This window comes from Heterocephalus glaber, unplaced genomic scaffold, assembly GCF_053883595.1.
Source record: "Heterocephalus glaber isolate CG9 unplaced genomic scaffold, H.glaber_assembly_v1.0 deba00001497, whole genome shotgun sequence".
In the NCBI taxonomy this organism is placed as follows: Eukaryota; Metazoa; Chordata; class Mammalia; order Rodentia; family Bathyergidae; genus Heterocephalus; species Heterocephalus glaber.
Genome location: NW_028258320.1, coordinates 26,825,559 through 26,850,891, shown reverse-complemented (window position 1 = coordinate 26,850,891; position 25,333 = coordinate 26,825,559). Strand labels below are relative to the sequence as shown.

General features: G+C 38.3%; 1 protein-coding gene across 19 annotated transcripts in view; it reads right to left on the bottom strand.

Annotated features, from left to right (window-relative positions):
• The window catches only part of Ank3 (ankyrin 3), a 515,763-nt gene that overhangs the window by 331,430 nt on the left and 159,000 nt on the right, over window positions 1-25,333 (bottom strand). For 6 of the 19 annotated variants that reach the window (XR_015440538.1, XM_021239187.2, XM_087185516.1 and 3 more), the window contains exon 1: window positions 3,390-8,638. The exons of 8 other annotated variants lie outside the window; for them this stretch is intronic. Coding sequence is in view for 10 of the 11 variants with exons in the window: in XM_021239187.2 (XP_021094846.1) it covers window positions 3,390-3,503 (114 nt within the window). In the remaining variant the exon portion in view is untranslated. Of the gene's footprint in view, window positions 1-3,389; window positions 8,640-25,333 lie in introns of those variants that run through there. 5 more of the 19 variants (XM_087185515.1, XM_004858277.4, XM_087185528.1 and 2 more) reach the window with 5 other exon arrangements.

The window sequence follows — 25,333 nt, the reverse complement described above, 5'->3', positions numbered from 1 at the left end:
GAAAAGAAAATGGGGAAGAGCAGAGGGAAAGTATAATAAACATTTGTACATGCATTGTCATGCAGTCTTGAAACTAGATACTCACTAAAACTTTAAAATTTTTCCCTGGAAACCAAAAAAATGGGAGAGACAAAACTAAGGCTTAAAGTCTGGGGATATAGCTCAGTGGCAGAGAATGTGCTTAGCATGCATGTGGCCCTGGGTCCTCTAGGCCTCAGCACATGTATGTACACATGTATACACACGTGCATGTGTGCACATACACACAAAGATTAAGATTAACCCACCTAGACCCATTTCCTTTTAACAAGTGGGAAATTTTTTCTTAACATTACTTAAGTTGTGTCAAGAATAAGAGATCTTTATTAAAATTCAGCTGATTATAAATTCCTAGAAGTTATGTTTTTGACTGGTAATTACATATTCATGTTAACATATTCAAAATAAACCAAATGTGTAACTCATTGTGATTTAAAAAAAACACACACAGATGAAGCTGGGTGCAGTGGTGCAGGCCTAGAAACCCAGCACTTGGGGAGCTGAGACAGAAGGATCACAAGTTCAAGTCTTGCTTGGGCAACTTAGTGAGACCCTATCTTAAAAAAGATGCAAAAGCCTAGGGAAATAGCTCAGTACCATCAAAAGAAAAAACAAGATCCCAATGAAATATGAATCCAGGGTTAAGTCTACATATGTACTATAATTTGATTATAATTTCTAGTATAGTCCATGCTGTGTGATGCCGTATGATACAAATACAATCAAGACAGGTTCATCTTGGGTTTGTTCAAGCTTGAATTGCAGGATTGCCAGGGACCCAATTATTTTATAAACAGACATTCTTTTATTTAATAACAGATAATAGTGGCTTAGATATTTCCTAAGCTTTTCTATTTTGTGATTTTATAAGAACAGTCAGTATTACTTTTTTGGGGGGGGGCTACCGGGGATCAAACTCCGGACCTTGTGTTTGCAAGGCAGGCGCTGGAACCACTGAGCTAAATCCCCAGCCCATCACTATTACTTTTATGTAGTTAAAAGATCTTAGGGGGTGTTTCCACATATGAACAGGAGTAACAATCCCATAATTACCCACAAAATAATATTTAAATGTATTTCCTATGGACACGGTGTCTACAATATAGAATAGAGAAGCCCACAGGCATTAATTATGATCTTGGAAAAAAGAAAGTCAAAGTCAGCCTGGGGATTTAGCTCAGTGGTTCTCCCGCCTGCCTCGCAAGCACAAGGTCCTGAGTTCGATCCCCACTACCAAAAAACCAAACCAAAATAAAATAAAACAAAACAAAAACTAAGAAACTCAAAGTCAAAACAATTCACTTTGTAGAGAATAAAGGTTACACGTGCTATAGCACTGAAGGAAATCAAGAGCATCTTTAAAATGACTGAATCTGAACTCTGTACAATGAGCACAGTTCATGCAATAATGTGAATATGAATAGTGTTATCCTTTAAAATATACTGTACCTTTGATGGATACCTTTTACACTCTGCTAGGAAATAACAAGGACAACAGCAATGGACATAGTATCCGAGAGACACTTCTTAGATGTGCTCTGAGAGTGTCCTGAGGACACCACATCTAAAACTGCCTGCACATTTACAATAGCAATATTGATATTTCTCCATGTTCCCTTCTGGTTGCTAAGAGATTTACATTGGACAGATTCTGTTGTACTCATAACAAAGCATTTGCTTTAGCTCGGTGAGCCCTGAAACAGCCCTTGCCTCACCTTTTCCCTATTTTGCTTCCAAGTCAAACAGGGGCCCCAGCAGAAAGGCAGCAGGTCAGTTATTACCGCATAGGAGGCTGCTGCACAGAGCCTGGTAAGGCTGACGACCTTTACCTGCAGTGTCAACCTGAGTGACGACACCACATTTTTACACAAGAGCATGTCCCTTGCTGCCCATTTATCATGGTGTGTGGGGGTTGGGGTAGAGAAACAGAAGTGTAGAGAGGGGGCAATCAATAGTGACCTTCCCACCGACTGATCCAGTAAGATCAGACCAGAATCTAGCAAAATAGGGCTACTTCATGACAACTGCATTGTGCACGGCTTTGAGATATGCCTGCACAGAAGTCCTTACCCAAAGTTTGCACTTTTATGAAAATATATTCAAGAAGTTTATTTCTAAGAATATCAAAGTGGAAATGATCTATATTTAACATCATGCACCAAACACAACTGGAGTCCTCCAAATTTGGTTTCATAAAATCTGTCCTGCTACAAAAGGCAGAAAGCCTTCTCCTGTAGATCCTCACTTGGAAGAAAATGGCAAAGGTATCCAAGATATCCGCGGTCACTCTTGAAAAGGAGTGTGCAGTGCAGGAAATCTGCATGTCATTTAGAAGGCACATGCATCAGTGCTCAGAGCAAATTAAGATGATCTTCCCCTTGGGGGTTCTCACAAAGACACATAAAAATGCTTTATGACCTGACTTCCATATTCAGATCACAGAGTTTTAGTCAATTTTTATTCACTGTCATGGAGGAAAAGTACTTGGGCCTCATTTAACATCTAGTCCTCAGGAATCATATTTAAAGGCAAAGCCACCATACACTAGTATAAACCACCACCAACCTAGAATAAACCATTAACTACCTAGAATAAGTCCCTTTTGCTCCCCTTGCATTGAGTTATCTATCAGTAGGAAATCGTCAAAAGTCCTCTCTTTGATCTTAAGCAACCAATGCTTGAAGATGGCAGGTCATGACCATGTCATGGGAATTTCTGCATTTAAGATAATCACTCTCACCTAGCTAGAAAAAACAAACCTCTTGTGATTTTAGCTTTATTTAAAGTTATTTCTGGGAGCTGATTTTCATTGTCCAGCCTACCTAAAAAGAGGCACAAAAGAAGAAAAAGAAGACAAAGCAGGAAATGACTTTTCTGCCACATCTTTAAGGTCACAGATCAGTCTGAGAAATGCACACATGTGATACAGTTCCAGCACAAAAGCTCCTTTTCCACGAGCCAGACCTCTAAGAAGTACAAAGCCTGACTCTCTGCCCTCTCCCTCAAACCTAAGTCACCGCAGTACATTTAACCTTGACTGGGCTGGCAACAAACTACTTTTAACTCCATAGCAACACCTATCTGTGTCATAGAAACATGTCTGAGCTGCTAGAAAGTGAGGCATGCCTTCCGCAGAGCCCTGCATTCAACCCCATGAGGAACCTTCCCTGGCAGAGCCCAGCCTGTGGCCATGGTCTAGCTCTGGGCTTTATCTCTGGTCCCCATTTACACACCCGATTTATACTCTAGGCAGAATGTAAAACGAGCCCTTCATGCTTCTCACAGATGCCAGGAGGAGATTAAAACAAAAAGAATCCAGGCAAGATCTATGCTCTGACATATATAGCTACCTTTTTCTTCCGATCCCGGGACCGTTTGCGGTGTTTCCTTTTTTTCTCGGTCTCTTCTTCCGCATTGATTTCTAAATCCCTGTTTTTCTTTAACTGTGAGGCTGCATGAGCCATAATGCATTGAAAAAGATCCTGTCAGGCACGCGGGGCTTCCTTGTAAAAGGTGATCTCCTCAGGCACCTTTAATCAGGCGTACAGCAGCATTCCACTCACTGGAGAGATGCCTCGGACTAGAAGCAGGAAGATATTCAAAAGGCAAAGAGGCTGGAGAAGCTGAAGCTTTTAAAAACCAAGACAGCAGGGTCCAGACTTCATCCTGTACCTTCCTTTACCTGAACCTCTACACAGGAGTGTAGCCATCGTAATGCATTTACTGTAGTGAAGACAGCTGGGACAGAGGAAGCTGTATTATGGCTGTATCCCCTGCCACCAGCTGGAAGTGTCTAAGTGATTCCTCGGAAGGGGGAATGCTGCATAGGATGCTCCTCCAAAGGGAAGAAATCAAGAGTCACCACACATGCAGAAGCAAAAATCCAGCACTAATTCTGAAAAACTATTTTAGAATCCTTCAAAAAAAGAGAAAGGGCTGCAATTTATACATCACCACTAGATCTCCACAGAGCATAATTTAACCCATCGTAGAATGGAGCAGTTCCTACTTTAGTTCAACTGCTGATGGTGACAAAACATATAAAATAAGACTTCAAAAAATATGCTAAATTTGCCTGGCTGCATTATGAGGAAAACAATGCATGCATTGCCGGTCTCAACAGTGTGTTCTTTATGTGGAGTTATCAGCCCCAGTGCGTTTTGTGGAGGGGACTACAGAAGAGCTTGTTGTCATTTAAAAACAACACGCTGATTACAACACATCACACAGAAAGCCGTGAGCATGTTGGTGTACGGAACAGATGCCTGATTCATGGGAGGTTCCCCGGGATGATCCTCTCATGTGGTCCAAGGGTCAGGGGAGGGGAAAGCAGGGCTGTCAGCAGTGTTTCTGAGGTGCTGAAATGCAGATCAGGCTTTCATGTGAGGATTTGCTTCAATCACCTTACTATTTCTGCCACCTGAGTCCTCAATGACTGCAGCCTCTGAATATTCATTATGTGAAGTGAAGCAGCAGCAATGATCAGGGCCTGCCAGGGCATCTTCTGTGAGGATGCACGCACCGGAAGAAATCTAATAAGTAAAACTCATTTACACACACACACACACACACACACACAGTATTCACAGTGACAGTTTTAGCAAGAAACTGCTGAAATGTTAGAATGGGCCTAAAACACATAGCCTAAAACAAGAAACCCTAATTTCACTGAGAAAATAGGGAGAATAAAAAAGATGTTCTTTTACTGACAAGATTTAGTTTGTGGACTTCACTGACTGAAGCGCTTCATATTGGATCCTTGCAGGTGGCTCTGTCAGGCCGAGCAGAAGATGTTGACAGGAGAGAGCACAGTGCGGGTCCTCCTGGTGGGATCTGCTTGGGGTTCCCTGGGTCTGCTCACTGCTTTATCAAAAACAGTGCAATTTCCTACCAGCAACTTCTACTCACCATGTCTCTGATTTGAAAATCAAAGATCTTTCCTCTTTTTCCCTTGTAAGCTGCTTTTCCTAGTCTCTGACAGGCAGTGACAGAAAATAGGAAGGAAAAGATTCAGGGACCAGCGCATTCTATTCTTACTTTGAGCTCACTTCTCTGAGAACTAAATGCAAACCATTCTGGTCATATGCTCAGGTGCGTGCTTTCCACAGATGCCATCTTCATGAAGAAAGAGCACGAGAAAGTTTCTCCATCGTCTAGGACAGCACCTAGCTGACCAAGTGTGGGGGTGGTGGTGAAGAATTAAATGCAGCTGAGATCCAAAGGCAGAAAAACTACATTAAGATTCATAATAAAAATGAGTGTTCTGTACAACTTTTTATTATAAAACTAATATAATAATATTATAGGTGGAGCGGAGAAAAGAAAAAAAAGTAAAACTTTTCTATGCTTCTTCCCAGTATAAATCACTTTATACTTTTGAGGAACATTCATAAAATTTCTTTATTTTCCACAAGTTGAAGAGGACAGAGTGCTAAAACACTGGCTGGTTTCCCGTGGCTCCTAGACCTACTTTTTCCCTTCCTTTCTAGATACTAATGATACTGTAAAATGTACTGTATTTATAAGTACCCTTAATCAAGATAACTTCATCATGAGCCGGCAAAGCATTAGGCTGTCTATTGCTCTTCATCAGCAAAAGTAGAGTGGCAATCAGGAAAACAAGACACAGGTATTTTTCAACCTATTCTTTTCTAGTTTTTTTTCTCCAAAATGTTCAGAAGTAGAGAATGCATTATGATTTTTACGATCATAATGTGAATTTTTTGTTAGCTTGGTTCTTTTCCTTTTCAGTAAGTGGTCGGCCCATCAAATTTCTAATGCATAGTTTGCTTAGATACCTTTTCTTATAGGAAATGTGTGTTTTGGTCCTCCATTTCTAAACTAGAAGGACTCTAAAAATCACTCTACCAAGGAAGACAGCCCTGTGGGTCCTGGGTTTTGCTATATTACCAAAGGCTCAGTCCTTTCCTCCTTACCCAGCTCGCATCCTGACAAATAACTCCCAGGCTCCTTGGGTTCTTATTGTCAACACAAGGCACTAAGACAAGAGAGCTACAAATGCTAGTTCCCCCTAACCCAAACCAAACTGACAATTCTATTAGTACCTCTAGAAAGGAACCCTTTATAATAACTGAAATGAAGATAACTTAAAAAACTATTTTCCCTGACTAAAATTTCAAACTTTTCCACTTAAGTCCCAAGAGTTTATTCCCATCTGGGTAATTACAGAACTAGTGTGAATCTTCAACATAAAGCTGTCCAGCCAGTACAAGCTGGTCCAAGAGTCTGAGAAGTTTGGTGGGTCCCTGACACCAAAAGCAATGGGGCACAGACAGATCATGAGAAACACAAGGTTCAGTCTGATGAGCACTCATGTCCAACTGAACTTTGCCATCCTCCTCCTAATGCACAGCATGGCCAATGTGCAGAATGTCAAAGCCATTTAAGGTTAAACCACAACAATATTTATGTGTCTTTCCTCATGGGAAAAAAACTCCTTTTGTTTCATTAAAAATCTCAAGCACAGAAACTCCTAAACATTTTTTCAAAATATAGGACAAGAATGACCTTTCAAACTTTTACTAGCCCAAGAAGACTTTCTTTGAATAAATTCTTCAGAAAAGGCAGACATAATAAGTGCAACAGTGGAGCTGCTTGGCTAAATTGAAGGACTAATATCCTCAAGCCCCATCTTTTCAGCTTTCCCAGCCTTTGTGTGGAAGGCAGTTTTGAAAAGCAACGTGGTGCAACAAAGCGGCCCAGTCTTTTCCTTGCTTAGACTGCTGTCTCTAGAAGTTATGTTAAAGTGATTCCTTCTATTAAAATTTTCTTGGTGCCAGTGATTTAGCTCAGTGGGTTCTGGTGACTGCCTTGCAGGCGCAAGGTCCCAAGTTTGATCCCCAGTACTCAAAAAAAATTTTTTTTTCTTTTCTTCCTTATTTTGTCCACAGTATTTCTTGATTTCTTATTTGAGCTAAGCAGTTTCATCTACAGTACTTCCTGTTCATGCATTAGACCATGTAATAAAATTTATTTTTACCACCATAAAAGTAAAAATCACTTCTTAGTTTGGCAAATGAATTATGTTTATACTACAAATGCCTAATCCAGGAATCAAATAATTGTGACTAAATACGCCACTGAAAATAAAGCCAGATCAATTCATTGGGAAATTTTACAGACTTTAGTGAACACAGCCAAGGAATTTTCTTTTCAATTTTTACATACACCTTTCCAAAATTTCAAGATAAACTTTGAATATTATTTCAACAAACTGCTAACTTGCTGACTCTGAGTTGTTTTCTTATATTTTGTCTCCACATTGTTGAACAGAGCTAACATACAAACAAACAACAATGTACACAATTTCTGTGGAGATGACACGGCCACTTGGAGATTCTAAAGTTACAATGGCTGTACAATTTGAAAGAGTATTACGTAGTGATGTGGAAAAGTGGGAGACAAAGAGAATATAGAATAATGGAGGGTGGAAAGCAAGAAAAAAAATTCTAAAAAGAGGAACCGTTCTAGCACTGCCAGGGAGGCTTGCCTTTCCAGCCCATCTACAGGTTCTCAACAACGAGGTAAGAATATGTTTTGATGGAATGAACGCTGTTTCATGCTGCACCCACTTCAGTGTTCTCAGAAGCAGCACAGCCTCACCATAAGAGAGTCAAAATATTTCTCCTTCAAGCAGGAAAATGTATCTGCTGTCATTCCATTCATTTTGGCATCCTGGGGAGAGATGATACTAAGAGACCTTAGCAAGTTCTGAACCACGTGGGGGAACAAGAAAGAAAACAAGCACTAAACTGCTCAGTGGTTTTAAATGATGAGAAAACACTCTGGGAATTCTGAACTCATGGTCGCATATTATTCTTTGTTTTCAGATGAGACGTAATTTCTTAAAAAGGGGTGTGGGCGGCTGGATACCCCTGAAGAATCATAGTCCCCATGTCTAGGAGGGAGTGGAAGCTCCAGATCACAGGCCTTGGAGCCATCTGGCTTAGCACTTGGCCTGGCCTCCTTCTTCCGAGTGGGCTGTCCATCCAGCTAACTGGCCTGACCTCAGCACTGGAGAGAAAGCCAGCTGGTCTCTGGCTCACCAGCTGCTTCCGTGACCTCACTTGGGCAGATGGGGGCAAACCCATGGAGATGGCTTCTCTGCAGTTTCTGCATCACTCCCACACAGGCAGTAGAGAGGAGGAGATCCTTTCCTGTTGGCGGAAGGCCCTGCAGCCATATTCTTGGTTTCTGCCTGACCTAAAGTAAACTGGAAGTGCCTGGCAGAACAAGGAACACACAGCAACCCCTGGAAGTGGTGTGCACACAAAACAAACTGGTTGTGCTGTGTCCTTTCTGAGTTCTGTTTTACAGGTGGAAGAAGCAGGAACAGGTGACTGAGAAGACATCCTCACTATTCCAGATCGCTCAGAAATAATAGAAGGTATTGGTGTTTGGAAAGAAAGGAAGACATCTAGGAAAGGTTTGAGAGAAGATTCTAGTCTGCATTGGTCAATACAATAGCTCACAACCATAGAGGGTACTGGACCTGAAATGTGAGCAGTACAGCTAGATAACTGAGTTTTTATTTTAAAACTTTTAAATTTAAAGCTGATAATTTAGATACTAGAATACGTTTAAGCATGTTTGCAACAATTCAAATATGTAAACCTTTTTTCTAAGATTTGTGAAATACAATTCAGATCAAATATTTCAAATAAAATTTTAGCATTCAAATAAAAATGTAAATCAATCATCAGATTTTATGTTGAATTATGTTGATATGATAATATTGATGTATGTCGAACTGGTAATATTCTGGATGTGTCCAGTTAAATGAAATATATTAATTTTATTTTGAAGTATTAAAATGTGGCTGTTAGAAATGTAAAATGGTATGGATGGCTGATAGTCTATTTCTACTTGACAGTACTAGTCTATATAATGACTATACATTAACAAAAAGAGAGCTGAATTTGCCAGAAATTGTCTTCCTAAAGGCAGATTTTCTCAAAATATTTATCAGCAGACACTTAGCAGTCAGTCATTATGCTTTCTATATGAAGAAGTGCAGCTTAAAACTACAGTTTGTTCTCAGTCACTTTGCTGAAAGAAGCCTGAATACTCTTCTAGTCACTGGTCATTGGCTCTGGCTGCTGGGTCATGTTACGTGAAAGAGTCTTGGGCCCTACCTGTAAATATCAATGAGCCAGAAAGGCAAGTAAACCAACAATTATGACACACATAGAAGTGCCATGGAAGCAGAGCCAGGGGCATATGGAAGAGAAGAAACCCATCAGCACTGGGAATAATGCTTTTGTATGGGGCAGAAGCAAATAAATGAACAAGACAATTTCAGATAGTAACAAGGGTTATGAAAAACATATTATGGTTGAATTGTAGGTGACTGTTCGAGGAACAAATGTTTATAGACTGTTTGCTTCTTTGCATGTTTATATTCCCTGGGAAAAATAAATCAAGATAGGGCAGAGACAATGCAATTCTCTTTTCTTGGGTATCCTATTCTATTTGGGTAATAATTCTCAAAAAATCACCTTCTAAATCAAGAAAGTGACTTGATAGTAAACTGTGAATGGTTTGTCCAGTAGAGTGTTCAATTCTGATATATTTATTCCTGAAGACAACAAGAGGTACACTTTTGTATTGCTTATCTTCTAAACCATCTGGGCATTTATGGTTTCCATTACCTTTTATTAACTTACGGTTAAATAACAATTCCAAAAAATTGGTGGAATGTGACCACTGAGTAATGGAATGCATTTTCTTGAGTACTTTGTGAAATTGTGTCTCATTTCATTTTTTTTTTTTTTTTTGGTTCCGGGGATCGAACTTGGGTTTTTGTGCTTGCGCAGCAGGTGACGAAACCACTGAGCTAAATCCCCAGCCCTCATTTCATTTTTTTACTAAACTCTTGTTCTCTAATGTTTATACAATAATCGTAGTTGGATGGCTTAAAGGGAAGATAATACAAGTAACCAAAACAGCTCTAATCCCAATTTTGTTATTACTAAGTAATACTTAAACCTGGGAGAAGTCCTTCATCTTTCTTACTTCCTGGATCCCTGTCTGTTGAATGGAAGGAATGCTGAAGTCTCTCTCCCAACATACATATTTTGTGATGCTACAATACAATTATAGTAAAGATATAATGATTAATATATGTGTCCTTTTCTTGTTGTTATATTCTGATCAAGGAATAAGGAAAGAAAATTCACTTTCAAAAGGTTTATCTTAAGAGGATGCTACACGGCAAAGGGTGGAAGGAGACGGGATTTGAAGATTCACAAACATGTTTGCCTATAATTCAGGGAATCATTTGCTGACCCTGGGTAGGAGAGATGGAATGACACAGAAAGCAACATTTAATTAATCAATTTATGGCCATACTGATAGTGCAAACTAAACACTGTCTAAATACCGCGAAAGCAATCAGTCAGACATATTAAAACTCAAGTAATATTTTTGTATATTGTGAAATGTATCAACTCTGAAAAGATTTACGACAAAAAGAAAAAATTCTCTTTTCTTGAATTTAACACTGACTTACTGCCATAGAAAGAGCTACATGCAGATTTTATAGCCTCATTCCTCTGTAAAGTGGAAACATTTGCTTCTTCGCTATCGCACCAGTATGTTCCAGTAAGTAATGCCTTTAAAACAATATGAGCATTAAAGAGAGAAGACAGTACACATAAACACAGGGCAAAGTGCACCACAGACTTTTGCATGGTTCCCCAAGTGCATTTGGATTCTCCTTCTTCCTCCTGTCCTACAATATGGGGGTCTTGATAGGGTTTCCTTTCCATGGTGCTTCAGAAGACATACTGCAAATCAGACTAAGCTTCATATCATATGCTGCATAACTTTACAACTTCATACTTGCTCTTCTATTATATCATGTGAGGATGTAATTTCAAGTTATTAAAGTTTGAATATTCAAGACACCCTGTTTGGGACATATGGTTATATATTTAAGAAGAAAATAATTATGAGTCCTTTTTTTAAAAAAAAAGAGATAAAAGCTGAGAACAATTTTCTCGTTTTCCCTCAAATTTCTCTATAAAAAGGACCAGGGGAGAGGGCAATAGCTTTTCAAGAACAGAGAAGTATTGCTTGATTCAGGCAGATTTCACACTCGTATTTTTTGTATTGTCTCATGTAAGGGGCAGCAAACACTTCTGCAAAGGGCCAGTTAGTAAATAAATATTTGAGACTCTGCAGTCCAGGTGGTCTCCATTGGCACCTGCTGGACTTTGCTGTTTTAGTGCAAAAGTAGCCAGACAATGCATAGTCAGAGAGTAGCTGTCATCCAATAAAACGGGATTATTTCATTAAATTTGAATTTCATATAATTTCATGTGTCACCTATATTTTTCAAATTTTCTCCTAACCATTTACAAATGCAAATACCAATCTTAGCTTGCATGCTGTACAAATAAAAGGCTGGAGTCCTCCCATAGGTCAGTTTGCTGGCCCCTCTTCTACGACATCTCATAGTTACTATGCAACATTTGGAAGGCCTCTGAAAAGGAGTGAATCAGGATCAAAACCAATGCCTGGAATATCTACATGAACATACATGTATATGTATATACCTGTATGCACACACACACAAACGTGTGCATATATGGAAGTACATACACATTGATGTGTGTATTTATATATTACCCAAGAAATCTATCATATGAATGTGAACATGAAAATTGTTGCTATATGTATTTTTAAAACCATATACATATAGATAAAATTTCTTTAATTCACTCATTTAATAAATACCTGGAATGGGAACAGGGTAGAGGAAGTTCTGAGACTTTATATTTTATTTGTAGTTCCCTATTCTATTTTATGTTTTCTATTAAGTTACTTCAATTACCTTGTAGAACAAGGCACAGTAATAAATAAATATTATGAAGCACCTCCTGTGTATGTAATAGCATGCTAAACCTAATAGAAAATTAAAGAGAAAATGTATAACTTTTTTTTGTATCAGGGATCGAACTCAGGACCTTGCACCTATGAGGCAGGCATGGTGCGAAATCCCCGGCCCAAAGTATAACATTTTTTTAAAAAATCAGAATTGTAATTACAGGCTTACATGCTTCTTTTTGGCATTATTTCTTTAAAAGAACCAAGTCTGTTGGAGGTTTGTCAATAATTAATGCATGATGCAAATTTCAAACACTTATTGGGTCATTTACTCATGACTGATGTGGAAGCTATAGAATGAACAAGCTTAGCTCTAGGAGCTAAAAGAAACTCTGACTTGCCCTGAAAGCAAGAGGGAGGCCCTTTAGGAAATGTAACACTGGTTTGTCCCCCTTGTTCTTCCCTGTCCTCCTCCTGACCTCCACACATGCACTGAATCTGTATTCAGAGAAAGGGAAAGGCCAGATGGTTTTAGGGATTAGGAATGAGGAAAGGACCAAGTTTCACCTCAAGGTTATTATTAAATTCTAATGCAGATTGGCAGGGATACAAAATCAGGGCCATCTGAGAGCTCTTTGGGAGTTTTGGTCCAGTTCCTAATGAGCAGGTGTTGACATGGAAAAAGATGCCTAAACCACGGTGCTGCGGGCACAGAGCTACTGCAGGGACCTAGGTGTACTTAAGCTGTCCAGGACTTCCTTCCACCCGAGGAAGCTCACCCTCCCAGCTATCAGAAACCATAGTAAACCAAATAAAATCAATCAATAAAGGTTTAAAATTCGTGGTCTATTCTACCCAGGTGGTGATTTCACAACACTTGGCTCCACCCTAAAACTTCTCCCCAGAGTGTATCTAATTTAAATCAGATCCTATTTTGATTCCAGAAAGTTTCAAGGGCATGACATAGTAACCACTTCTGGCTGGTGGCTCACACAACGTAGTCAATGGAAATAAAATATACATCCAAATCTCTAATACAGTAGCTCTTTTTTTGGTAGCCATAATACTAAAATTTAGTAAGATGTAAAGTCTCTACTCTACCAGTGAGAATTCTAAGACTTACTAAATAAAAATACCACTCTACTACAGATGTGTGGCCCATGTTCCTCTGTCAATGAGCTCACTATTACACCAGCAAGATAAGCACAGTTGAACCCAGATGTAACACTGCATCTATTTTTAACAATAATTTCCCAGTCAATTCCAGTTTAAAAAGACTTCAGGTCCTATGAACATCAGTTATAGGAAAGAAATAAAAACACTGATTCTGCTTTTTTACAATAATTGTTTTTTAAAAATAAAAACATCATGCTTGTCAGAAAATAATTACTCCCAACTTTGTGAGTACCTGTGAATGCAAACAGCAAAAACTGTAATCCTAAAGTACCCACTGCATTTTGTGATGCAATGTCCCATTACAGTGGCAACAAAACCAGTCTTCTGTGTGAGGTGATCACTTTAAGTTTTAGTCAGCTCCATAGGTATGACAGCTTGAGAGCTCATATGTAGAGTATACCAACAACAACAACAAAAAGACCTGTGTAGGGCATTTTTTAAAAAGGAGCTTTCAAAAGCATTTAAGTCTTCACTAATAGTCATAGTAAACATTTCAAATGATCAATTAAAAAAACAGGAAAATAAACATTATGCTGAGGATATTATGATAAGTGAAATAATACTGCATGATCCCATTGTCTGAAGTACCTAAAATAATCAACTTCAAAGAACAAAGAGTAGAATGGCAGTTGCCCAGAAGCAAGGGAGGAAGAAATGGGGACTTACTAACACGCATATAAAGTTCCAGGCAAACAAGATGAGTATGCTCCAGAGAGCTGCTGCACAACACCACACCTATAGTCAATGATACTGTACTATGTACTTAATTTGTTAAGAGGGCAGATCTCATATTAAATTCTCTTGCCACAGCAAAACAAACAAGTGAACAAACAAAAACTGCCATTCACGAAACACAAGTGGAAAATTTCAACAGGAAGGAAATTTTTTTAAAAAAACCATACTGCCACTATTCAGAAATGATCACCATTGCCATTTTGTATATTCTTTCAAGCGCTTCTTTATGCTTACATGTATTTAATGTAACCATTTACCCAAAACATAATGAATAAGTACTTCTACAATCTGCTTTAAAAATATATTGCACATATATAAATACAATGAACATCCATACAAGTCGTTAAACACTCTCTTATTAAATTTTAAGTGGCTATATAATATTCCACACAATGAATATGCCATATTTTAAAAAAACAGTCCCAGGCTGGGGATTTAGCTCAGTGGTTCCGTCACCTGACTCGCAAGTACAAGGTCCCAAGTTCGATCCCTGGTACCAAAAAAACCAAAACAACAACAACAAAAAAACAGTCCCTTTCTATTAGACATTTACGTTGCCTTCAATTTTTCTAGGAGAAAAATAATGCTGTAAATGACCACTTATCACCAGATGAGTTCACACACCCATAAGTAATGTAGGGTAAATTTCTGAAGATAGATCAATGAAAAAGTGAAAACAACTTAATGGCTAAGCTGAAATGTATATTTAAGGCATGTAGAATTAAAGCGCACTTCTATCATCCCATTCCTAACTCCATTTATACTTTTTGTATTTCTGGGGCTTGAACCCTGGACCTTGCTCATTTTAGGTCAGTGGTCTATCACTACACTACACTTCCAAATTCCAATCAGATTTATATTTTCTGTCCTAGAATTGTTCCATGGACAGGCAGAACCAGAAACCTAGATAAAGATATTATCTATGCTAAATTGCTTATCTTTCATTTTACCTACAATTCATCAAAAAGCTGTAAATTATTTAAGTCCCAACCTGTGAATTTCTTAAGTTACAAACTATTTTTCAAGCCTGAAATTCTTCATGTTAACATTTACTGGTGCCTCACTCTGAGTTCTTCAGGTATTATGGACCATGTAGTTGTAATATGAACTCTAACATAGCTTAGATCCTCACTGATTTGGAGCTGAGTGGATAACCAAAATATTTAATGTTTTATAACACAAAAACATCAACAATAAAGTTTAAGTATTAATGGGGAAAATTTTTTATGGGACCCTAAAGAAACTTCATACTCAGTAAACCCTAGGAAAGATGCATTAGGATTGCTGTATCACAACATTTGTAATAAGATTAGATGAATTACTCAAAGTTGTCAAATTCATAACAATCTCTTTATAATAATATACCTTAGAATACAGAGGACTAAAAACATGGTCCTACATCCTAACTCATTTGCAATTGTTGGTAGTTTATTTCTCTATTATCTCTAGGAGCACTGCCAAGCCACTACATGAGCAGGCCCGGTGATGTGACAGATGTGTGGCCCATGAACCCCAGTGCCCCAGACAACAGCCAGCCAGGCTCCAGCCACAGAGTCCCCCAGCAACCAGGAGCTGACCAAAGACCCCAGTGTGAGCCTGCCTGAACCATAAGAACTGCCATGCCAATCCCAGCCCAGGTCCTACCCACAGATAAACAATTATTATCTTAAGCCACTAAGTTTGGGGTGGTCTGTCATATAGCACAGCTAACTAACACCAAAAAAGGCAGAGATGGTGAACCAGAAATACGAGGCATACAAGACGAATTGTCACTAGAAAGCCTATAGTTGTTAAAAAGATAAGTGAATGTTATGACTGACTTTTTGTCACTCAATTAAAAATTTAGATAAAATGAATATATTCAAAAGTTGCAACTTATCAAAACTAACACAGGATAAAAAGAAAAATTGAGATATTTGGTTTTGTTTTATAAGAAATTAAATTTTTTACTAAAATGAATCCCACAAGGAAAACATCATATCCATATGGTTTTACTGGTGAGTTCTACCAAACACTTTGGGGAAAAACAACCAAAATTATAATAAACTTTCACAAAATAGAAAAAATTGTGAACTTATCTTACTAGGCCCATATAACACACCTAACAAAATTACTAATAGGTGCGCCTGCGTTTGCGTGGATGGACACACATATACACACACCAGAATGATCTCTCACACCAAAAGAGATGGAAAAATGCTTTGTGAGATATTGTAATAGCAAAATTAAATCTAACAATTTAGTGAGGATTATCTCAAGAATGCAAATATGGTTTAAAATTTATAAACCAATCAAGATAATGCATCACATTAACAAAACAGGAAAATAACATAAAATCATATAAATGGATACTGATAATTCAACATTAATTTATGATATTAAAATGGAATGAGAGAAAACCTCATCAAATTAGGAATAAAAGGAAATTTGAAATTTCCTCTATTTGATAAGGAATGTTAATGAAGAGTCTAAGAAAGCGGTGACATTGAATGCTTTCCATCTTAAAAAGACTGAGAACAAGGTAGTATGTCACTCTTAATACTTTTATTCACCAATACACCAGAGATCTTAGCCAGAGTAATATGGCAAAGAAAAGAAAATCATAAAGATTAGAAAGGAAGAATAAACTGATTCTTTTCACAAATGATATTTCTTAAACATAGAAGATCCTGAACAATTTATAAAACAATTTCTAGACCTGGCAAATGAATTTACTTGGTTTCAGCACAAAATATACATCTAGACAAATATACATAATATACATATATGAAAAAATATATATATATAAATCACCTGTATTTTTATGCTATCTGCCAAAAATTTAAAAATAAAGTTTAAAAAAATCCTGTTTTCCTATAGATTTTAAAAACATTTTATTTTGAACTAAGTTATAAAAATAACACAATGTGAATCCTTCATCCAGCTTCCTTCACTGGTAACATCTTACAAAAGTTTCAGACACTATCAAAATCAAGAAATTGACTTGGGTACAGTCTTCAGACCTTATTCAGATTCCGCCAACTTTCACATGTATTCACTCATTTGTATGTATTTGTATGCACATTCTAATGCAATTTTATCACACCTATGGATTCTTGTAATCACTATAGCAACAAGATACATAACAATTCTACTTCTAGGAAGAACCTTTTTTGTTTTACTCCTCCTAAAGATATTAAAAGAGAAATGTGATTGCCTTATTGGATAAATAGGGACATAACATTCTGGTGTCTGGAGTCCAGGCTTTTGTTTTTTCAGCCCAGACACCAGATCAGGAGTTCTCAGGAGTCCCCCTTATGAGTTGTTGCCAGGATATGCAATCTCATTTTTAAAACCACCAACAACCATAATATACTTAGGAATAAATTTAATTAAAGATACATAAATCCTCCACATTGGAAACTATAATCATTAGTGAGAGAAATTGAAGGAGCCATAAATCAAGGTAGACACACACCATATTTATGCATTGGAAAAGGCAGTATTATTAAAACGCCAGGGCTGGGGTTACAGCATATGCTTAGCATGAATAAGGCTATGGATTCAATCCCCAGGACCAAATAAAGTGCAGATTTTCCTTGGATGTATAGAACCAATCTATAGAACCAATGCTATCTCAATCATATTTTATTTTAAAATAAAAAATAAGGAGGCAGGTCTGTGTACGCCCTACCGAGGTCACGAGTCCCGTGGAAGACGCTGAATCACCCCACTGCAGACAGGCAGCCACCTGGTTCCACACTACAAAGACGCAGAGGACACCGGACCACCATACCATGGTACTGAGTCCCACTGTTCCCGGCCCAGAGGTAGGGGCTTCCGGGCCACCATCCCTCCCTCCGCTCCCGGCCCAGAGGGAGGGGCTTCTGAGGCACCATCCCACTGCTCCTGGTCCAGAGGAAGGGGCTTTTGGGCGACCATCCCTTCGGCTGCTTCCGGCCCCTGTCCCACCTCTCCCAGCTCAGAGGAGGTGAGCCGCGGGTGCCAAAAGCACACCTCACCCAGGTCAAAATGAGAAGACAAGTAAACAAGTATCAAAACCAGACTTCCAGATCACCTACAGCAACCCCAAAGGGAAATGAGATGGAACACTCTGATACTCAACCGCCTGGAACCACTGAACTGGCAACAAAAGGGGATCTGGAAAAAATGAAATCAGAAATAATTTCTCAGATAACAGGAGAAATTGTGCCTCTAGTGCAAGACATGATTAATAAATCTAGAGATGAGCTCAAGAACATGATGGAATCCCAACATAGGAAACAAATGGAATCCATAAAACAGATACAAATAGATTTCCAGGACATGAAAAACTCCATTGAAAGTCTACACAGCAGAATGAGCCAATGTGAGGACAGAATTTCAGATATAGAAGATACGATTGCAATTAGTGACCAGGAAAAGAAAAATTGCTTCAAAATTATAAGGGAACATGAGAAATCAATCCAGCAGCTGCTAGATGATGCAAAGAAGAATAACATAAGACTGATTGGGCTCAATGAAGAAACAGGAGAGAGGGGAGATGACATAAAAAAATCTCTTCACAGAAAAAATGGCAGAGAACTTCCCAAGCAGGGGAAAAGAGCTTGAAATACAGATAAGTGAAGCATATAGGACTCCAAATAGCCTTGATCAAAAAAAATCTACACATAGGCATATAATTGTTCAGATTCCAGAAACACAACAGAAGAACAAAGTTCTCCAAGCAGTCAGAGAAAAGAAACAACTCACATACAAAGGAAAGCCCATCAGAATCACAGCAGACTTCTCAACACAAACCACCAAGGCAAGAACAGCTTGGAGTAACATATTCCAAGCCCTAAAAGAAAACAGCCTCCAACCCAGATTGATTTACCCTGCAAAACTATCTTTCAAAAGTGATGGAGAAATAAGATACTTTCATGACAAAGAGCACCTTAGGAACTTCGTGAATACCAAACCAGCACTCCAAAGAATTTTACACAATATCCTAGGAACAGACATTGAGGATCACAACCCCAGGAACCAAAGCAGAATGAACCCATCTGGCATGACAAGAAATTAAATGTAAAGGGGGAGAACCCAACAAAAAGAAAAAGTCATGGCAATGACAAGTCAATACATTTCAGTTATAACCATCAATGTTAATGGTTTCAATTCACCAATCAATAGAAATAGACTGGCAGAATGGGTCAAGAAGCAAAATCCAACAATATGCTGCATACAAGAAACACACTTAATTCAAAAGGAAACTCATAGACTGAAAGTTAAAGGGTGGAAAACAATACTCCATGTGACAGGAACACCCAAAAAAGCAGGAGTAGCTATCCTCTTGGCAGATCAAGTAGATTTCAAACCAACACTGATTAAGAGAGATGAAGAAGGACACTACATCCTTCTAAAGGGAAGAATCCAAGAGGAAGAGATGACAATCATAAATATCTATGCACCAAACACTAGTGCACCAACTATATAAAACAAATACTAACGGACATGAAAAGTCACATCTGCACTAATACAATTGTAGTGGGGGACCTCAACACCCCACTGTCACAAATAGATAGATCAACTAGACAAAAAATAAGTAATGAAATACTAGAACTCAATCGAACTCTTGAACAAATGAACTTAACAGATGTTTACAGAGTCTTCCACCCCACAAAATCAGAATACACATTCGTCTCAGCTGCACATGGGTCATTCTCAAAAATAGACCACATAATCACACATAGAACATGTTTAAGTAAGTGCAAAGGAACTGAAGTTATACCCTATATATTATCTGACCATAGTACGATGAAATTGGAGATGCATAGCAAAAGGAACTGGAACAATTTCATAAACATGTGGAAATTGAACAACACGCTTCTGAATAACCAATGGGTCATAGAGGAAATTAAAGAAGAAATCAGACAGTTCCTTCAATTAAATGACAATGACAATACAACATATCAGAACTATGGGACATAATGAAAGCAGTCTTATGAAGGAAATTCATAGCAGTGAATACTCATATTAGGAAAACAGAACGAGCCCAATTAAACAACTGATGCTGAACCTCAAGCTTCTAGAAAAAGAGCAGGACAACCCCAAAGCTCATACAAGGGAGGAAATTATAAAGATCAGGGGAGAAATGAATGCAATGGAGACTAAGGGAATGATACAAAAAAATCAATGAAGCCAAGAGTTGGTTCTTTGAAAGAATCAACAAAATTGACAAACCTTTAGCCAACCTTCTCAGAAAAAGGAAAGAAAAGGCCCAAATCCATGCAATTAGGAATGAAAAGGGTGAAATTACAACAGACCCAGCAGAAATCCAGAGGATCATCAGTACCTACTTCCAGAACCTATATGCCAATAAGATGAACAACACAGTAGAAATGGACAGATTCCTAGATACATATGAATTACCAAAGTTGAACGAAGAAGACCTAAAAATTCTGAACAACCCAATATCAACCAATGAAATTGAAAATGTAATTAAAGCCTTATCAACTAAGAAAAGCCTGGGCCCTGATGGCTTCACTGCTGAATTCTACAAGACATTTAGAGAGGAACTGCTGCCACTACTGTTTAAACTCTTCAATGAAATTGAAAGGGAAGCAATACTCCCAAATTCATTCCTGGAAGCAAGCATCACCTTGATCCCCAAAGCAGAGAAAGACCCAACTGAAAAGGAGAACTATAGGCCAATCTCACTAATGAACACAGATACAAAAATCCTTAATAAGATATAGCAAATAGACTGGAGAAGATCAAGAAGAAGATCATACACCGTGATCAAGTGGGATTCATCCCAGGGATGCAGGGATGGTTCAACATATGCAAATCAATCAATGTAATACACTATATCTATAGAGCCAAGGACAAAAACTATATGATTATCTCCATAGATGCAGAAAAAGCATTTGACAAAATCCAACATGCATTTATGATAAAAACCCTACCAATAATTTGGAATAGAGGTCTCTACCTCAATCTGATAAAAGCGATCTATGAAAAATCAACAGCCAATATCATGCTAAATGGTCAAAAACTGACATCCTTCACACTAAAATCAGGAACAAGACAAGGATGTCCAATATCATCAATCTTGTTCAATATTGTTTTTGAAATATTAGCCATGGCAATTAGACAAGAGAAATAAAAGGAATAAAGATAGGTAATGAAGAAGTCAAATTGTCATTATTTGCAGATGACATGATATTCTATATTGAAGACCCCAAGAACTCCACCAAAAGTCTTCTAGATTTAATAACCAAATTCTGTCAAGTAGCTGGATACAAGGTCAATACACAAAAGTCAATAGTCTTCATCTACACGAACAACAGACTAACTGAGACAGAAATAGGGCAAATAATTCCTTTCACAATAGCATCCAAAAAACTGAAATACGTAGGAATCATCCTAATGAAAGAAATCAAAGACCTCTTCTCTGAAAACTATGGCACTCTGAAAAGAGAGATTGAAGATGACATCAGAAAATAGACAGACATCCCCTGCTCCTGGGTAGGAAGGATTAATATAGTGAAAATGGCCATACTTCCAGAACTGCTATATAGATTCAATGCAATTCCAATTGGGATCCTAGCAGCATACTTCACGGACCTTGAGAAAACAATCCAAAAGTTCATTTGGAACAGGAAGAGACCTAGAATAGCAAAAGCAACTCTAGGTAACAGTGACATGGCAGGGGGTATCACAATCCCCAACTTGAAACTATACTACAAAGCTACTGTAATAAAAACAGCATGGTACTGGCAAAGAAACAGACCTGAAGACCAGTGGAACAGATTAGAAGATGCAGAAACAACGCCAGACATACTCAGCCATCTCATCTTTGATAAACGAGCCAAACACTCTCACTGGAGGTAAGATAGCCTCTTTAATAAATGGCACTAGAAAAATTGGGTTTCAACTTGCGAAAGATTAAAACTAGACCTATATCTCTCACCATGCACTAAATTAAAATTGAAATGGATTAAAGATCTAAATATTAAAATAGAAATACTGAACTGGCTGGAACAGAGGTTAGGTAGAACCCTTGAAGACATCGGTGTAGGAAAAGATTTTATGAACAAAACCTCGGTTGCCCGTGAACAATCAACAAGTGGGATCTCTTCTTATTAAAAAGCTTCTGCACAATGACACCCTACTGAGGTTGCGAGTCGTGCGGAACACGCCAGATCAGCCTGCGCCCCCGGCAGCAATCCACCGGACACCTCCACCCCTGGCTCCTCTATACAGCCACCTGGTTCCACACTACAAAGACACAGAGGACACCGGACTACCAGAACACAGTACTGGCTCCCGCCGCTCCCAGCCCAGAGGTAGGGGCTTCTAAGCCGCTGTCCCACTGCTCCTGGTCCAGAGGAAAGGGCTTCCCAGCCACCATCCCTCCCGCTGCTTCCAGCCCACAGGAAAGGGCTTCCGGGCCACCATCCCTAGAGCTGCTCCAGGCCCCTGTCCCACCTCTCCCAGCTCAGAGGAGGTAATCCATGCGGGCACCAACAGCAACCCCCCCCCAGTCAAAATGAGAAAACATATAAATAAGTCTCAAAACCAGACTTCCAGATCACCTACAGCAACCCCAAAGGGAAATGAGATGGAACACTCTGATACTCAACCGCCTGGAACCACTGAACTGGCAACAAAAGGGGATCTGGAAAAAATGAAATCAGAAATAATTTCTCAGGTAACAGGAGAAATTGTGACCCTAGTACAAGACATGATTAATAAATCTAGAGAGGAGCTGAGGCACATGATGGAATCCCAACATAAAAAACAAATGGAATCCATAAAACAGATGCAAATAGATTTCCAGGACATGAAAAACTCCATTGAAAGTCTACACAGCAGAATGAGCCAATATGAGGACAGAATTTCAGATATAGAAGATAAGATTGCAATTAATGACCAGGAAAAGAAAAACTGTTTCAAAATTATAAGAGAACATGAGAAATCAATCCAGCAGCTGCTAGATGATGCAAAGAAGAATAACATAAGACTGTCTGCAGTCAAAGAAGAAACAGGAGAGAGTGCAGATGACATAAAGCTTCTGTACAACAAGAGGAACCACCAGCAGTGTAAAGAGATAACCTACAATGTGGGAAAAAATCTTCACCTGCTGTTCCTCAGACAAAGGTCTACTATCTCGAATCTATAAAGAACTTCAAAAGATCAGACCTCCCAAATTTAAAGACCCAATCCAAAAATGGGCATCTGAAGTGAACAGACATTTCTCACACAAAGAAGTAGAAATAGCAAATAAATACATGAAAAAATGTTCAACATCACTGGTCATTGGAGAGATGCAAATGAAAACAATGCTGAGATTCCACTTCACTCCAGAAAGAATGGCTGCTATCATGAAATCAACCAATAACAAATGCTGGCGGGGCTATGGGGAAAGAGGAACCCTGCTCCACTGCTGGTGGGAGTGTAGACTGGTGCAAGCACTGTGGAAATCAGTATGGAGATACCTCAAAGAACTAGGACTGGAAGTCCCATTTGACCCCGCTATTTCACTGCTGGGGATCTTCCCCAAAGAATTAAAAGAATCATACCATAGTGATATATGTGCATTCATGTTCATAGCAGCACAATTTGTAATAGCTAAAGCTTGGAAGCAGCCCAAATGCCCATCAACTGGAGACTGGATAAAGAAATTGTAGTTTTTTAATAAAATGGAGTACTATTTGGCCATCAAAAATGAGAAATTAGAGACATTTATATCTAAGTGGATGCACATTGAGGCGATACACTTAAGTGAAATAAATAGGACACACATGTATAAATACCAAATAGTTTCTCTAATGTGAGAAACTGAAAGTGTAAATAAGGACTAAAAGGTGTAATAGATAATGTGAAATAGGAAGAAAAGGGGCAAAGAGGAAGGGGAAGTGTGAGGGATAGGGGAAAGGAAAGAAGTGAATGGAATTAATATGAGAAAATGGAAAAATGGAAACAAAGTCTTTGTAAATTGGGAGGGATGGAAGGGTTGAAGGGTGGGCAGGGGAAGGGGAAAAATAAGAACCAAGAGAGATTCTGTAAAGGTGTAAATTTCCAATGATGAATGTCATTATATTGCATAAGTAAAATGTACCAATGATTAGAATGAATAATTGATAATGCGAAATAACAAGAAAAGGTCCAAAGGGGAAGGGGAAGTGGAAGAGGCAGGGGAAAGGAAAGAAAGGAAAGGAAAAATGATGAGAAATGGAAAAAATGGAAATAAAGTCTTTGCAAATAGGGAAGGGTGGAGGGGGTGAAGGGAGGGCTAGGAATGAGGAAAAAATAAGAACCAAGATGCATCATGTAAAGGTACAAGTTCCCAATGAGAAATTTAAATGTATTGTATACCTAAAATGTACCAATAAAAGAATTAAAGAGAAAAAATATATAAGTTATCAATAAAAGGAATTTTATTGGGTTTTATCTACCACAGGAGGTTGTAATGACAACTCAGTAACTAATACAAAGTAACAAGTACAATGTCTGTTTTATACTGTATATTCAAGAGCTGTATTTTTTTAATGCTTGTTCCATTAATCTTGCCTTTTTCTCATTCACTACTTTCACTAGACCAACTCATGGCCTGAGTGAATTATGACAAGAAAAGTTCTTGATATTGTTTGACACTGATCAATGATATAAGACCTTTTGTTCAGCAAATCCTTGTATTGTATTTTCCAAGCTACCTTTCAGGTAGACATTTATGTGAGAAGCCTCCAGGTTGTCTGTTCTTTCACAAGGACACTCCAGTTACTCATTCTCACCCCACACTAGAGCAAACAAATTGTCTGACTTCTGCTTTTGAGTTTTTCCCAAGCCATTTCCCCAACCCACATTTCATTTATTTCTCATTGCCAAAAGTGTGTTTTTAAAATCCCACTGCAAACTGATCTTTTCCTTAAGCATGTGGTGCCTCTAAACTTGCATTTTCAGCCTCTCTCAAAATACCTTGAAGCAAAACATTCAAAATGTTAGCGATAACTTTTATTTATTCTAATTTATTCCCCTGTACAGAATTGTGAGGTTGCAAACTCACATGTCTTAATTTACTATGAGCAAAGTTGCAAAAATCTATCCCAGCTTTAGGTTACAAGTGAAAAAGGCATATTTCAACCTTCTTTAATGGCTTACAAAAATACTACTATAACAAAAGTTCCATTTAATAGCTAGCATTTAATATGTGCCAAGCACTATGTTAAGTAACTCATTAATTTATTCACTAATTCATCAACACATATGGAAGACTGCTATGTGGCAGGATTTATCTAAATTATCTGGTGTGTCTATACCAAATCCTTTAAGATAGGTATTATAGTCCTTGTTTTACATGTATCAGGTGAAGCTCAGAAATGATCAAATAACTTTCAAAAAGACATATGGCTAAGAAGTGAGACTCTCAGATCCAGCTAATGGTTCTAAAGACATTGAATAAGTATTGTGAATTCACTGTATTAATCAGCCTTCCCATTGCTAAGACACAATACTTGACACCTGCAATTGAAAGAAGGAGAAGTGTAATTTGGCTCACAATTTCAGGGGA